This window comes from Rhinopithecus roxellana, chromosome 5 (assembly GCF_007565055.1).
Source record: "Rhinopithecus roxellana isolate Shanxi Qingling chromosome 5, ASM756505v1, whole genome shotgun sequence".
NCBI lineage: Eukaryota > Metazoa > Chordata > Mammalia > Primates > Cercopithecidae > Rhinopithecus > Rhinopithecus roxellana.
The window spans coordinates 46,085,729-46,099,886 of record NC_044553.1 but is presented as its reverse complement, the minus strand read 5'-3'; the positions used below and the strand labels follow the sequence as shown (position 1 = coordinate 46,099,886).

Sequence of the window (14,158 nt, the reverse complement as noted above, 5' to 3'; positions counted from 1 at the left end):
TGTGGTGCCATCATGGCTCACTGCAGTCTCACCCTCCTGGGCTCAGGACTCAAGTGATCCTCCCACCTCAGCCACCGAGTAACTGGGTCTATAGGCACATACCACCACACTGGCTTACTTTTCAAAATTATTTGTAGAGATGGGGTCTTCCTATGTTGTCCAGGCTGGCTTTGAACTCTGGGTCTCAAGCGACTGTCCAGCCTTGGCCTCCCAAAGTGCTAGGGTTACATGCATGAGCCACCTTGCCCAGCCTCTATTTAAAAAAATTATTATTTGTGTCCTTACTAAATTACACATTCTCTGGGGCTCAAGTTTATAAAGAGCTACAAACAACTCAGGAATTAGTAGGACAGAGTAATAGTCTTAATGCTGAACAGCCTTAATAGAACAAAGGCAAAATCCTCTCTCTGCCTTATTCCCTTAATAAGCAAATGGACACCATGCGGGAAGAACCCCTTCCCTAAATTTTATTTGGCACTTATTTAGTAATTTTAAAGTATTCCTTTAGGGGTTCTATTCTATACCAACAGTCAAAGTGTTATAGATTGTTGTAAATCAGGTAATCTGTCACTGGGTCAATGAAGAAGACATAATTTTGACCCTTATAAAGAATGCACTCATGTCTGGGTGCAGTGGCTCACACCTGTAATCCCAACACTCTGGGAGGCTGAGGTGGGCAGACTGCTTGAGCCCAGGAGCTCCACACCAGTTTGGACAACATAGGGATTATCCTGTCTCTAAGAAAAAAATTTTAATTTGCCAGGTGTGATGGCTGTGCACCTGTAGTCCCAGCTGCTTCGGAGGCTAAGCCATGAGGATCGCTTGAACCCAGGAGGCAGAGGTTGCAGTGATCTGAGATTGCACCAGCGCACTCAAGCCTGGGCGACAGAGCAAGACCCTGTTTCAGATAAAAAACAAACAAACAAAAAAAAACACAAAAAACAGCACTCACTGGGTACTCTGTCAGAAGTAAAGCAGTGTCTTATCTAAAGACTGAGGATTGGAAAGCTGGTACAATAGGAATACAGGAAATAGAACCGAGAAGTGTAATGGAGCATAAATAATCGCCCAAATGCCCATAGGATCCCTGGAGAAAACAAGATTTGGATCATATTAAAATGGAGTTACTCTATCAAATGCAATGCATGGTCTTTGATTAGATCCTGGTTCCAACAAATCATCCATAAAACTATTTTGGGGACAAGTGGCAAATTTGAATATGGACTAGATTTTAGATATTAAGAATTATAGTAGCCACTGCGCTCCATCCTGGGTGATGGAGTGAGACCCTACCCTGTCTCAAAAAAAATAAAAAAGAATTATAGTTAAGTTTGAGATGCAATAGGCCAGGCACGGTGGCTCACGCCTGTAATCCCAGCACTTTGGGAGAACAAGGCGGGAGGATCACAAGGTCAGGAGATCAAGACCATCCTGGCTGACAGTGAAACCTCTACTAAAAATACAAAAAAATTAGCTGGGGTGTGGTAGTGGGTGCCTGTAGTCCCAGCTACTTGGGAGGCTGAGGCAGGAGAATGGCATGAACCCAGGAGGTAGAGCTTGCAGTGAGCTGAGATTGCGCCACTGCACTCCAGCCTGGGTGACAGAGCAAGACCCCATCTCAAAAATAAATAAATAAATAAATAAATAAAAATTTAAAAAAACCCAACACTTTACAAGATCTAGTCCCTGGCTATCTATTTCACCTTTCTTCATTCTTTTTATTTGCTATGCTTCAGGCACACTGACTTTCTTTTAATTCCTCAGGAGTCAAGCTCTTTCCTTCCTCAGGGCCTCCGCATACATGCTCTATCTGCTTAGTTACTCTTTTTTGGCCAACTGATTAAACTAGAAGATTCACTTTTTAGGTATCATTTTATTTTTATTTAATGAATTAATTTATTGAGACAGAGTTTTGCTCTTGTCGCCTAGGCTGGAGTGCAACAGCATGTTCTCAGTTCACCGCAACCTCCGCCTCTCAGGTTCAAGCATTTCTCCTGCCTCAGCCTCCCAGGTAGCTGGGATTACAGGCGCCCACTACCATGCTCACCTAATTTTTGTATTTTTAGTAGAGACGGGGTTTCACCATGTTGGCTAGGCTGGTCTCGAACTCCTGACCTCAGGTGATCCACCCGCCTCAGTCTCCTAAACTGCTGGAATTACAGGCATGAGCCACCGCGCCCAGCCTCAGGCATCATTTTAAATGTGACCTTCTCAAATATATCTTTCCTGACACTCCCTAAGTTATAAGTCCTGATAAAAGCAACTAAGTTATAAATCCTGATAAAAACACTCATAGCCTGTGACATGTATCCTTAACAAAATGTATCTCAGTAGAAATAAATTAACAATTATTTGTGTAATTATTTAATATCTGCCCCTTGTCAAACTAGGAGGTCCTTAATAGGCAGACACCATAGCCGCCTTGCTCATGGCTGTATTCCTACTAGTGAGCACCCAGATATGATACATGCTCAATAAATATTTGTTAAATAAATGAATAAATCCTAGACTTGAAAGGTCAGGTTAAGTAAGAAATAAAATGATTTAGCAGTATTTACCATGTAGCAATAAATCTGATCCTTATGTCTTTTGGCCTTAGATTTCTGAGGAGTATGGATGACTCTGGGCCCATATCTGACATACATCTAGCTAAAATGTTGAAGTTATACAAATGAGCTGTTGCTATAACCAAGATAGGGAGAGCGAGGGCTTTACAGGTATTCTTACACAGGCAAACAAATCATTATTTTATACTACTCTGTGTAATTCACTGACTAAAGTGTTGAAGAAAATATGAAGATGTAATTTACGACTTTAATAAGCTACTTTCGTTTAGAAAAAAAATGACACATTTACATGGAAAGAAAACTGGTAACTAGGTATTAACCAATAAGGGCTAAAAAAAGATGATGTAGCCAATATCAGCTAGATGATGGTTAGACAATTGTACTCTGCCTTAGATGCACATTAAAATCATCTGAAAAGCACTCAAAATTAATGATGCGCAGATCCCACCTCCAGAGATTCTCATTTAATGGAGTTGGTGGTAGGTTCTGAGGACTGGCATTTTTAAAAAAGCTTCCCATACAGTTTTAGCATATAATTTGGGTTGAGAACCAGTGGTTTGAGGAGAGTAGAAGTAGCTTTACTAAAGAGTTAGTATTTGAAATGTTTCTTAAAGGATGGGTAAAATTTGGACAGGCAAAAAGGAATGAGAAGAGCTTTCTAAACAGGGCTTAAGGAGTGAGATATGGCAGGAAAGTGCAGAAATTAAAAGGTATAATGTATGTATGGGATGGAGGGTTATCAGTGAATAGACACCATTTTGGCTGAAGTAAAGTATTGGTGAATAGAACATATCTTGTATTTTTATCCCCATGCATGAAGTGCGACTGAACATTTTCAGTATATTATTGACGGCATCAGTACAGTATTCTACTGTACTACTGAAGAAATCTATACCTTCAATAGGTATAAGGTGACAAACTTCTGAACTAAGTGACAGCTCTAACAACAAAAAGAATGGCTATAAGAGATAAAAAGAGTAAACCAGTAAATGACAGAGCCATAAATGGCACTATAGGAAGAATTTAAAGCTACACATTATTAAAGAATTTAATGTTTGGTCACACCAAATTCATTAAACTTTAATAATAGCAAGCCATCATAAAGGCAAATCATCTAAATAAATAAGTTTATTCTAAATTCCTTGAGCACTGAAATATAAACTTCCATCATTAGATGTCATCCTAGTTCTGGCTGGGCGTGGTGGCTCACGCCTGTAATCCCAGCACTTTGGGAGGCCGAGGCAAGTTATCACCTGAGGTCGGGAGTTCGAGATCAGCCTGACCAATATGGAGAAACCCCGTCTCTACTGAAAACACAAAATTAGCCAGGCATGGTGGCACATACCTGTAATCCCAGCTTCTTAGGAGGCTGAGGCAGGAGAATTGCTTGAACCCAAGGTGGAGGTTGCAGTGAGCCAAAATCACGCCATTGTACTCCAGCCTGGGCAACAAGAGTGAAACTCCATCTCAAACAAGAAAAAAAAAAGAAAAAAAAAAAAAGCCTGGGCACGGTGGCTCACGCCTGTAATCCCAGCACTTTGGGAGGCCGAGGTGGGCGGGTCACCTGAGGTCGGGAGTTCGAGACTAGCCTGACCAACATGGAGAAACCCTGTCTCTACTAAAAATACACAAAAATTAGCGGGGTGTGGTGGTGCATATGCCTGTGATCCCAGCTACTGGGGAAGCTGAGGTAGGAGAATTGCTTGAATCTGGGAGGCAGAGGTTGCGGTGAGCCGAGGTCGCGCCATCACACTCCAGCCTAGGTGACAAGAGCAAAATTCCATCTCAAAAAAAAAAAGAAGTCATCCTAGTTCTATCTCTAGGGTTTATCTTTTTTTTTTATTCTTAGAAAGAAAATAATAAAATACTTCTTATTGCAAATATCTGTGAAAAAGAAGTGGAGAATTAAAAAACAAAAAGTGATTTGAGATAACACTTCAATTGTTAATCCATCCTATCCTTACGAAGTACTGTATTTAATAATTACCTTCATAATTTGATGGTTATGAAATATTATGCTAAAATCTTTTATTTATAAGCAGATCAAAAGACATCTCTAAATCAAGCTCTTTTGATTTAGAATCACAATTAAATAGCTATTTCTATATCATACCTTGTATTTGGTCATGGTGCTAAAATGATTATTCCGAAAGAACACACAAAGTTCTCCTTCCTGAACCGTTGAAGTTAGTTCACATAATCCATGGTATGTCAGTTGAGTGGCTGTGTTATTTAGAAACTGCTCAGCTACAAAGCCTATAGAACCAATGCATAATATTAGATAGAAGAATAATTTCAAAATTAAAGTTATTCTTTTTCTATTTAAAGTGTGTTCCAAGTATGGAAAAAGGCCAATCATTATAATACTTTCCCTACTACTTTATGATGACTCCAAATTGGACAGCTGTGATTTTAATTTCGCTATGAAATATGTGTATACAGACATTCCTAACCTAAAGAAATAGTTACGTGAAATTCTTCTTTATAAACAAATGCATTTACTTATACCTCACTTACTATTATAAAAGATTTCATACAGGTTGCAGTAAAAAAGCAGACACAATAAAACTACAACTCATCAAAGCAAATAAAAAGACAGGTGTCAGGCAATTTTAAAAATGGGTAGGAAAGAAAAATGTCAGTCAGCAGCTACCTTCCCAGTAGCAAGGTGTTTTCACATTAAAAGTAGTCTTAATAAATTGAGTAGCTTAAGATTTTACAAAAATCCTAGATAATTCTTAAACTTCTCAATTCTCAATTGTAAACTTCTCAATTCTTGCTTTAAAACTACAAGTAGGCATAAGGCTGAAGAGAAAGCCGTGGGATAAATGATGCCATTTGTAATGGTTTTTTATGCCATTTGTATTCTAATCTCCTCCAACATATGCTACTCATGTAGCTGTATCAAGTTTGGAAATAGATCTTATGGCTTTTGTTTTTGAAATACAATAAAATATGCAGAAGTGATCTGGGGTATAGTTTAAAACATATATATATACGCACATACACGCACACAGCTGATCTTCATACACACAATTGATCCTCATTGCAAGTTCATATCTGCAAGTTCATCTGCCGGCTAAAATTTATTTAGAACCCCCAAATCAACACTTGCAGCATTTTTATGCTTGTTTGTGGACATGTGAAGACCGGTGAAAATTCTGAGTGGCCCAATGTGCACATTCCCAACTGAGGTCAAACAAGGCAACATTCTGCCTTCCTGCTTCAGCTCTCTCACAACTGTAAACAAGTGTCCCTTTCATGGTCTATTTAGTGCCAAGTTTTTCACATTTTTATGCCTTCTGTTGGTGATTTTGCTGTTTCAAACAGCATCCAAGCATAATGCCAAAGTGCTGGCTAGTATTCAGTAGACAAAGGCTGTGATGTGCCTTACAGAAAAAATACATGTGCTATATAAGTTTCGTTCAGGCATGAGTTATACAGGTTGAGAGACTGAGTATCACTTATCTGAAATGCATGAGACTAAAAGTGCTTTGGGTTTAGATTCTTCTGGATTTTGCAACATTTGCATTATACTTATCAGCTGAGCATCCCTAATCTAAAAATGAGAAATCTCAACTGCTCCAATGAGCATTTCCTCTGAGCGTCATGTTGGTGTTTAGATTTTGGAGCATTTTGGATTTTGGATTTTCAGATTAGGCATATTCTATCTGTAGTGCTGTTGGCTGTGAGTTTAACGCTAGTGAATCAACAATATATATTAAATAAGGGGTGTTTAACAGAAACACACATAAAACAAGTTTATGTATTGATCACTTGATGAAAATGTTGTTACCAAAGGCTCCTTGGAAACTAACTCATATTATCCTAGGGACAGTGGTTCAGCATTCACTAATTCAGTGTTCACAGCAACTTATAGAACATAGCTACCATAAATAATGAGAATCAACTGTATACATATTTTTTAAACTTGTATTTCTCTTCTTCTTTCCCTCCTTCCTTTTGGAGTAAGGAGAGATGTCTCAGAAGCAATGGGAGAGGAGGGAAGGGAATGCCCTAAAAAGTTTCATAAGTTATCTGAGAGATATAGATATAAGGACTAAAGATAAATCTGTGGTATGAAACTAACACTTCAACAATAAATTTAAAATACAACTTTAAATTTTAAATTCTGGTAGGGCCAGAAGCAGATAACATAGGTTTATTCCACTCCCTAGACATCCCTTAGTGTCAAACCATAGTACTTCAAGCTACAAAGTAGTTGTAAAAAGTTACCACACTATACTTATCACACTATTGCAAGGACTTTGTTATGACAGAAGAAGTACAAAAATTATAAAGGGGTCTATAGTCAAAAGAAATTCATTGAATACTTACAACTTTTGGGTTTATATATTTAGATATAAGAGGTTTCTCCACCTGATTACTGTTGTTACTTTGCCAAGTACTAAGTTACCATATACTAATGAATAGCATTTATGATATACACTAGTAAATAGCATTTACTATTATGTAGCATTTAAAAAGTAGGCATTATGCCTGTGCTGAAAAGTACCACTGCTGTCTATAATATCTGTATTACTAAATGTTCCCTTCAGAAAGATGTTTTTAAATGCCCCTTCCATACCTTACTCACACAGTATCTTCTCTACAGATCCCTCTCAAAAAGATACAGAAACTCAGTAGATATATAGCACATTACTTTCATGTTAGTGTGAAATTCAAAAATTCAACATTAGAAAGGTCTTTCTCTGCTACTTCTTTTTACAGAATAGGACATAGGCTCAGAAAGAGTAAGTGATTTGCCCAAGGACATAAAACTAGTTATGGCAAAGTGAAGACTGTAACCTAGGAGAATTATTATGGGTATTAAGTTTTAAAATTTATTGCAGATGAGTATTATAAATGCCACCTGAATTATATCTCTCCCAAAACCATAAAGCATAACTTATTAAGAACTAGAAAAAACAATGTTTCGTAATTCTCCTGTCATCTCTTAAACAATGGTTTCAGTGGAAAAGGCTAATCTAGTTTTAACTTTTTACAACTATTTAACAAATTTTGGAAAACAACTCTAAGTGTTACACAGCGGTTTCTCTATCTGTAAACTTATCAGAGCATCATTATAACGCTCAAAGAGGTGTTACTGATTCAAATAATCCATGGTTTATTTACAACATTCACATGAAATCTCAATTTTATTGTTAGATATTGTTATTGATGATACCAAAGGTAAAAAAATTCATATAATGATAATAGAGTATTATTCATGAGAATAAACTGTAAGCCCTATTTTCCTGAGAAGATTACTATATTTGAAAATATTTCTTATATTCAGAAATTCAAGGCTGGGTGTGGTGGCTCACGCCTGTAATCCCCGCACTTCGGGAGGCTGAGACGGGCAGATCATGAAGTCAGGAAATCGAGACCATCCTGGCTAACACAGTGAAACCCCTTCTCTACTAAAAATACAAAAAAATTAGCCGAGCGTGGTGGCAGGGGCCTGTAGTCCCAGCTACTCGGGAGGCTGAGGCAGGAGAATGGCATGAACCTGGGAGGTAGAGCTTGCAGTGAGCCGAGACTGTACCACTGCACTCCAGTCCGGGCGACAGAGACTGTCTCAAAAAAAAAAAAAAAAAAAGAAAAAAGAAATTCAATAATAAATTAGTTCATTAAACTGTTTTCCTCTATTACTGGACAGTTATTAGAGAACATGAAAGCAATGAATGCTTTAGAGATGGTGAAGTTAGAAAGACAGGTACTATCATTAGGTAAAAAGGAATAGAATGTAGAAATAGGAAGGAAGGAAATTTGATTTATTTAAAAATGTTGCCTAGATGTGGTCCTGTCTGAGATTTGTGTTCAAATTTAAGCTTAGTCAGAACTTAACTTGTCACTGTGAGCACTGTGACAGCTTTAAACAATCTAATTTTAAAGAATTTAATCTATATTTAAGTTTCAAAGATCAAATACATTATATTAATGTATTTTTTTCTCAAAAGGATGGGCAAAACAATTTATTTTAATGACAAATGCCCAGGTTTTACTTGAAAAGATAAAAGCTCATATCATTTTTTTTTTTTTTTTTTTTTTTTGAGACGGAATCTCCCTCTGTTCTCAGGCTGGAGTACAGTGACGCTATCTCGGCTCACTGCACACCTGGCTAATTTTTTGTATTTTTAGCAGAGACAGGGTCTCACCATGTTGGCCAGACTGGTCTCGAACTCCTGACCTCAGGTGATCTACCTACCTTGGCCTCCCAAAGTGCTGGGATTACAGGCGTGAGCCACTGCGCCCAATCCACTCATATGATTTGATTCCAGGAGTGCAGTAGGGAGCCCAGAACATTTTACTGTGCCGAAAAATAAGTGCTCAAGGAAAGATGAGGAGATACAAAAGAACACAAGACCCAACTTGAGGGCATCCCACTGGCCATATCATATTTAGAACAATTAAAGCATCAAAAAGAATAATGATAATGGATTATAATACACTGAATAAAAAGGAATCCATGAGTTTATATTGATATAATTTTTTTTAATGGGGAAGGAGGAGAAGGAAGAGAAGTGAAAACTGTTCTGTTACAGAAGAATAACAACTAATAAATAGAAAGAATAACAGAAATTATAACTACCACAGTAATAACTGATTCAGGCAAGAATCAATGGATGCCAGATCTACTGGGTGAAAGATTATTAAGGAATAGCATATTCACACAGTTCAAAGAATAACAACACAGGTGACTTATTAACTACCAAGGGAAAAGGGCATCTTTACAGTATTAAAACCTGGCAGATATTATCTTGTATTTGAACATCACCAATAATGAGATAATCAGGCTCATGTGCCCCCAATTTGATGCACTGGGAAAGACATAATGTCACCTATGTAGCATCCCTGCCAAAAATATATAACCTGAATCTACTAATGAGGAAATAATCAGATGAATCCAAATTGAGGAATATTCAATGGAACAACTGGCCTGGACTATTTTAAAAAGTCAATGTCATAAAAGACAAAAAAGGAAGGAAAGGAGGGAGGAAGCAAAGAAGGAAAGGAGGGAGGAAGCAAGGGAGGAAAGGAGAAAGGAAGGAAGGAACGAAGGAAGCAAGAGAGGAAGGAAGGAAGAAGGTTATAGAACTATTCTACATTACAGAAGACTAAAGAGATGTGACAACTAAATGATTCTTAATTGGAGCCTACATTGAAAAAAATCAAAAGCTGTAAGGGGTATTACTGGGAAAATGGGATAATTCTGAATATGAACAATATATTAAATAATATTGTATCAATGCTAAATTGCTTGAGAAAATTGTATTGTGATTATATAGGAGAATTTATATAAGAGAATTCCTTAGGAGACAAATGATGAAGCATTTACGGGCAAAGTGCTATATTTGCAATTAATTCTCACAAGATTTAGGGAAAAAAGAGTGTGTGGGGCTAGGTGCAGTGGCTCATGCCTGTAATCCCAGCACTTTGGAAGGCCAAGGTGGGCAGATCACCTGAGGTTGGGAGTTTGAGACCAGCCTGACCAACATGGAGAAACCCCATCTCTACTAAAAATACAAAATTAGCTAGGTGTGGTGGTGCATGCCTGTAATCTCAGCTACTTGGGAGGCTGAGGAAGAAGAATCGCTTGAACCTGGGAGGCAGAGGTTGTGGTGAGCCAAGGTTGCATCACTGCACTCCAGCCTGGGCAATAAGAGCAAAACTCCATCTCAAAATTAAACAAAACAAAACAAAACAAAACAAACAAACAAAAAAAAGATTATGTGTTGGGTGTGTAGGAATACAGAAAAAAATAAAACATTCAATATATCAACAATTGGTAAATTTAGGTAAAGAGCATATAAAAGTTCATTGTGCCATTATAATATTTTTTATGGGTTTGAGATTTTTCAAAATAAAAGTTAAAGAAAGAAAAAGAAAAGGAAACCAATATTATTTAATAAAAATAATAAGCCAAACTATAATGTTCAGTATTTATGGCACATAATAAAGGCTCAATAAATATTTTAATAAATGAATAGATATCCTAGAAATATTTTTATAAGCGTATTTTTGTCCTAGGAACAATTGTTAAAGAAACATTCCTAGGCTGGGTGTGGCAGCTCACACTTGCAATCCCAGCACTTTGGGAGACAGAGGTGGGCGGATCAGCTGTCAGGAGTTCGAGACCAGCCTGGACAACATGTTGAAACCCTGTCTCACCTAAAAATACAAAAAATTAGCCAGCGTGGTGGCGTGAGCCTGTAGTCCCAGCTACTTGGGAGGCTAAGGCAGAAGAACTGCTTGAACCCAGGAGGCAGAGGTTGCAGTGAGCCGAGATTGTACCACTGTACTCCAGCCTCCAGCCTGGGCAACTGAGCAAGACTCTGTCTTAAAACAAACAAACAAAAACTACACACACAACAAAAAAGAACCATTCCTGACAGCATCTGGAATTAAATGAATAGCTCTGGTGAAGTCTGGCTGCTGGGACTGTGCTTTTTTTAAACTTGCTGATTTTTGCTGCCATGAAAAATCAGCATCATCACAACCAGATTCGAAAAGGTATTGTTTCTATTCATCATTGTACTGGAAAAGAAGTAGAAAATAAAAAAGGTATCGACACCCAAAAGCAGTGTATTCTACAAATAAGTATTCTACGTAAAGTAAAAGTTCTATACCTTTACTTACAAGGTATTTGCATCAAGGAAAGTGAATGTTATCTAAAACAAGTTGAAAGAACACCTAACTCTATTTGATTATGTGCTAAATAACATTTCTTTTTCCTTAAAAAGGAATTTGAGTGAATATATTTCTTATTCTCCATACCTTGATAGGAAATAAAATATGATAGGAAATAAAATGTTTGAATTTTTAAAAAGTTATCACCTGTGACCAAAACTTATTTTTTAATAAAGATTAGAAATAAGTCAGCTTTGAGGTATTCTACTGATTTAAAGGGAAAGCTACAATTGCAGGCTAAACAGAAAAAGAAAGCAGATTACTTCAACTGAACACCACTCAAGATAATATGATATATGATGGGCTGGCTGAGGTGACTTATGCCTGTAATCTCAGCACTTTGGGAGGTCGAGGCTGGCAGATCACCTGAGGTCAGGAGTTTGAGACCAGCCTGGCCAACATGGTGAAACCCCATCTCTACTAAAAATACAAAAATTAGTCGGGCATGGTGGCACATGCTTGTAGTCCCAACTACTCGGGAGGCTGAGGCAGGAGAATTGCTTGAATCCAGGAGGCAGAGGTTGCAGTGAGCCGAGATCATAACACTGCACTCCAGCCTGGGTGACAGAGCGAGACTGTCTCAAAAAAAAAAGATAATATGATGAAGAAAAATGATGAAGGAAAGCTAATTGCTAAAAAGTAAGTAAAAATGTCTATTATGGTCTATTATGGCCTTTTATTTTCCATGATTTCTTAGTGTCTTATACAAGTAACCATTAGTGTTAAGTAATTATTTCAAATGAACTACTTATGTAGTTACTTATGAACAAATACCTAGTTTAGCTTTTTAATTATGCTGAATGACACATATAATTATTCTTTAATATGGAAATCTGGAATGAAGAATTTCACCACTATGAAATTTATATATCAAGGAAGTAATCAATAAATATACCCAGTAGATATTCCCTAAAAATTCGATACCATTTTAGAGGGTTTCTTTCTTTGCTTTTACCATGATGTTCTTCCTAAATTATCAATAACACATATATTAACTATAGTTTTTCATTATCCTGAGGAATCAATGTCAGAAAAATAATATTTGTGACACCAGGTTAAGGAAAAAGAAGTAATGAAGGGATTGACTTTTTTGTTCATTTTATTAATTATTGTAGTACTAAGTCCCACCCTTACTGTATTTGTAGCCATAATTGGGAAAGATGTTAAAAGTGTTTCACATAACTTCATACTCCATAAGTCAGTTTATCCAAGTATTACTTCTTGGCTAGCATTCTGTCTGTTACCACTTTCTGAATCCTATTGTTCCTTCAAGTACTACTGAATAGCATACTCTAGTATACTGGACATTACTGAAAAAGAAGGATTCCATACATAGACATTTTTAAAACAAGAGCTTCTTTTTAGTAATATATCTATGGTAATGAGAGCTTGTATAGGAATGCAAACTTCTAGTGAGTGGAGTTTTTTCCCCCTACATTCTAGTTCATTGAGAAGGAATTTTGTTAATTGAGATAAAACACTTTTCTAACAGTTTTTGTTGCTTCTTTCCCTCCTAAAATTTGAACATTGCTGCCTCATGCTGTAACGAAAGAGTTGTCAGAGAAATCAACGATCAACGACTGTATAATGTTTTTTGCTTTTTGTTTTTTTTTAAGACAGATTCTGTTCTGTTGCCCAGGCTAGAGTATAGTGGCATGATCTTGGCTCACTGCAGCCTTGACCTCCTGGGTTCACGTGATCTTTCAGCTTCAGCCTACCAAGTACGTGGAGCTACAGGTGCCTGGCTAATTTTTTATTTTTATTTTTTAGAAATGGGATCTTGCTACATTGCCCAGGCTAGTCTCAAACTCCTGGGCTCAAGCAGTCCTCCCGCCTCAGCCTCCCAAAGTGCTGGGATTACAGGTGTGGGCCACAATGTCCAGCCTGTCCCTGTATCTTTATATGTTTATTGCAAGTAGAAGACTAGCATAAACCTCCCAGCCTGATCAAGACAAAATCCCACCTCTACGAAAAATACAAAATTAGTGCACGCCTGTAATCCCAGCTACTCGGGAGGCTGAGGCAGGTGAATAGCTTGAACCTGGGAGGTAGAGGTTGCAGTGAGCTGAGATCGCACCATTGCACTCCAGCCTGGGCAACAAGAGTGAAACTCCATCTCCAAAAAAAAAAAAAAAAAAAAAAGATTAGGGTAAACCTTAACTAAAATACTATGCATTTTCTTATTATTTTCCTCTTTTGCAAAAATGTGTTAAACTTCTGGATAATTAAGTAATATAATTAGTTGGGTTCTGATTAATATAGATGGAATTCATGCACGTATCTTTTATATGTTCATATGTTCTTGTAGTCATCAGTTTTAATTCTTAAAAATGTGATCATTGTAATAAACTTTTATTATATCTTATGTAAAATAATTGTGTGTCTGAGACAGACTAAAACTCATGCTCTACTTCTCATGATTTCTCTTTCTTTTTTGTTTACCTTTCATAGAAGAATTATAGCCTCAGTATTTGTGTGTATTTTTGAAAGAGTAAAATGGGGACTAAGAAGGTATATTTACATGCTATGCCTTTTGATAGCATTCTGTTTCAAATCTCCACTTCTCATCATTGACTGGAACACAGTTGAAAAAATATTAAACTGATTTTGTGATGATGAATTTAGGAATTTCAGTTAGCTAAGGATTAGGAAAACTGATTTTCAGAGGCATATTCTGATTCAGAATGGGGCTTTAATATATTGTATCATACTGAAATGTAAGGCAGTAGTCTACTAAAATAGAGTACTTGAGCACCATAATACTCATCTCACTCAATTGAAGTATTCAGGATCAATGATAAAGTCCATTCAGTACTCCTAAATAATAAACCTTTTTTAAAAAAGTAATTATCAGTAACCTCTGGGTACATGACCATACCAAAGTTAGCAAGTGATTC

General features: G+C 37.0%; 1 protein-coding gene across 1 annotated transcript in view; it reads right to left on the bottom strand.

Moving 5' to 3' along the window:
* MINDY2 (MINDY lysine 48 deubiquitinase 2) overlaps positions 1 to 14,158 on the bottom strand; it is an 81,075-nt gene that overhangs the window by 21,339 nt on the left and 45,578 nt on the right. The window contains 1 exon segment of the mRNA XM_010374254.2: positions 4,681 to 4,823. Within this exon segment, the coding sequence (XP_010372556.1) occupies positions 4,681 to 4,823 (143 nt within the window).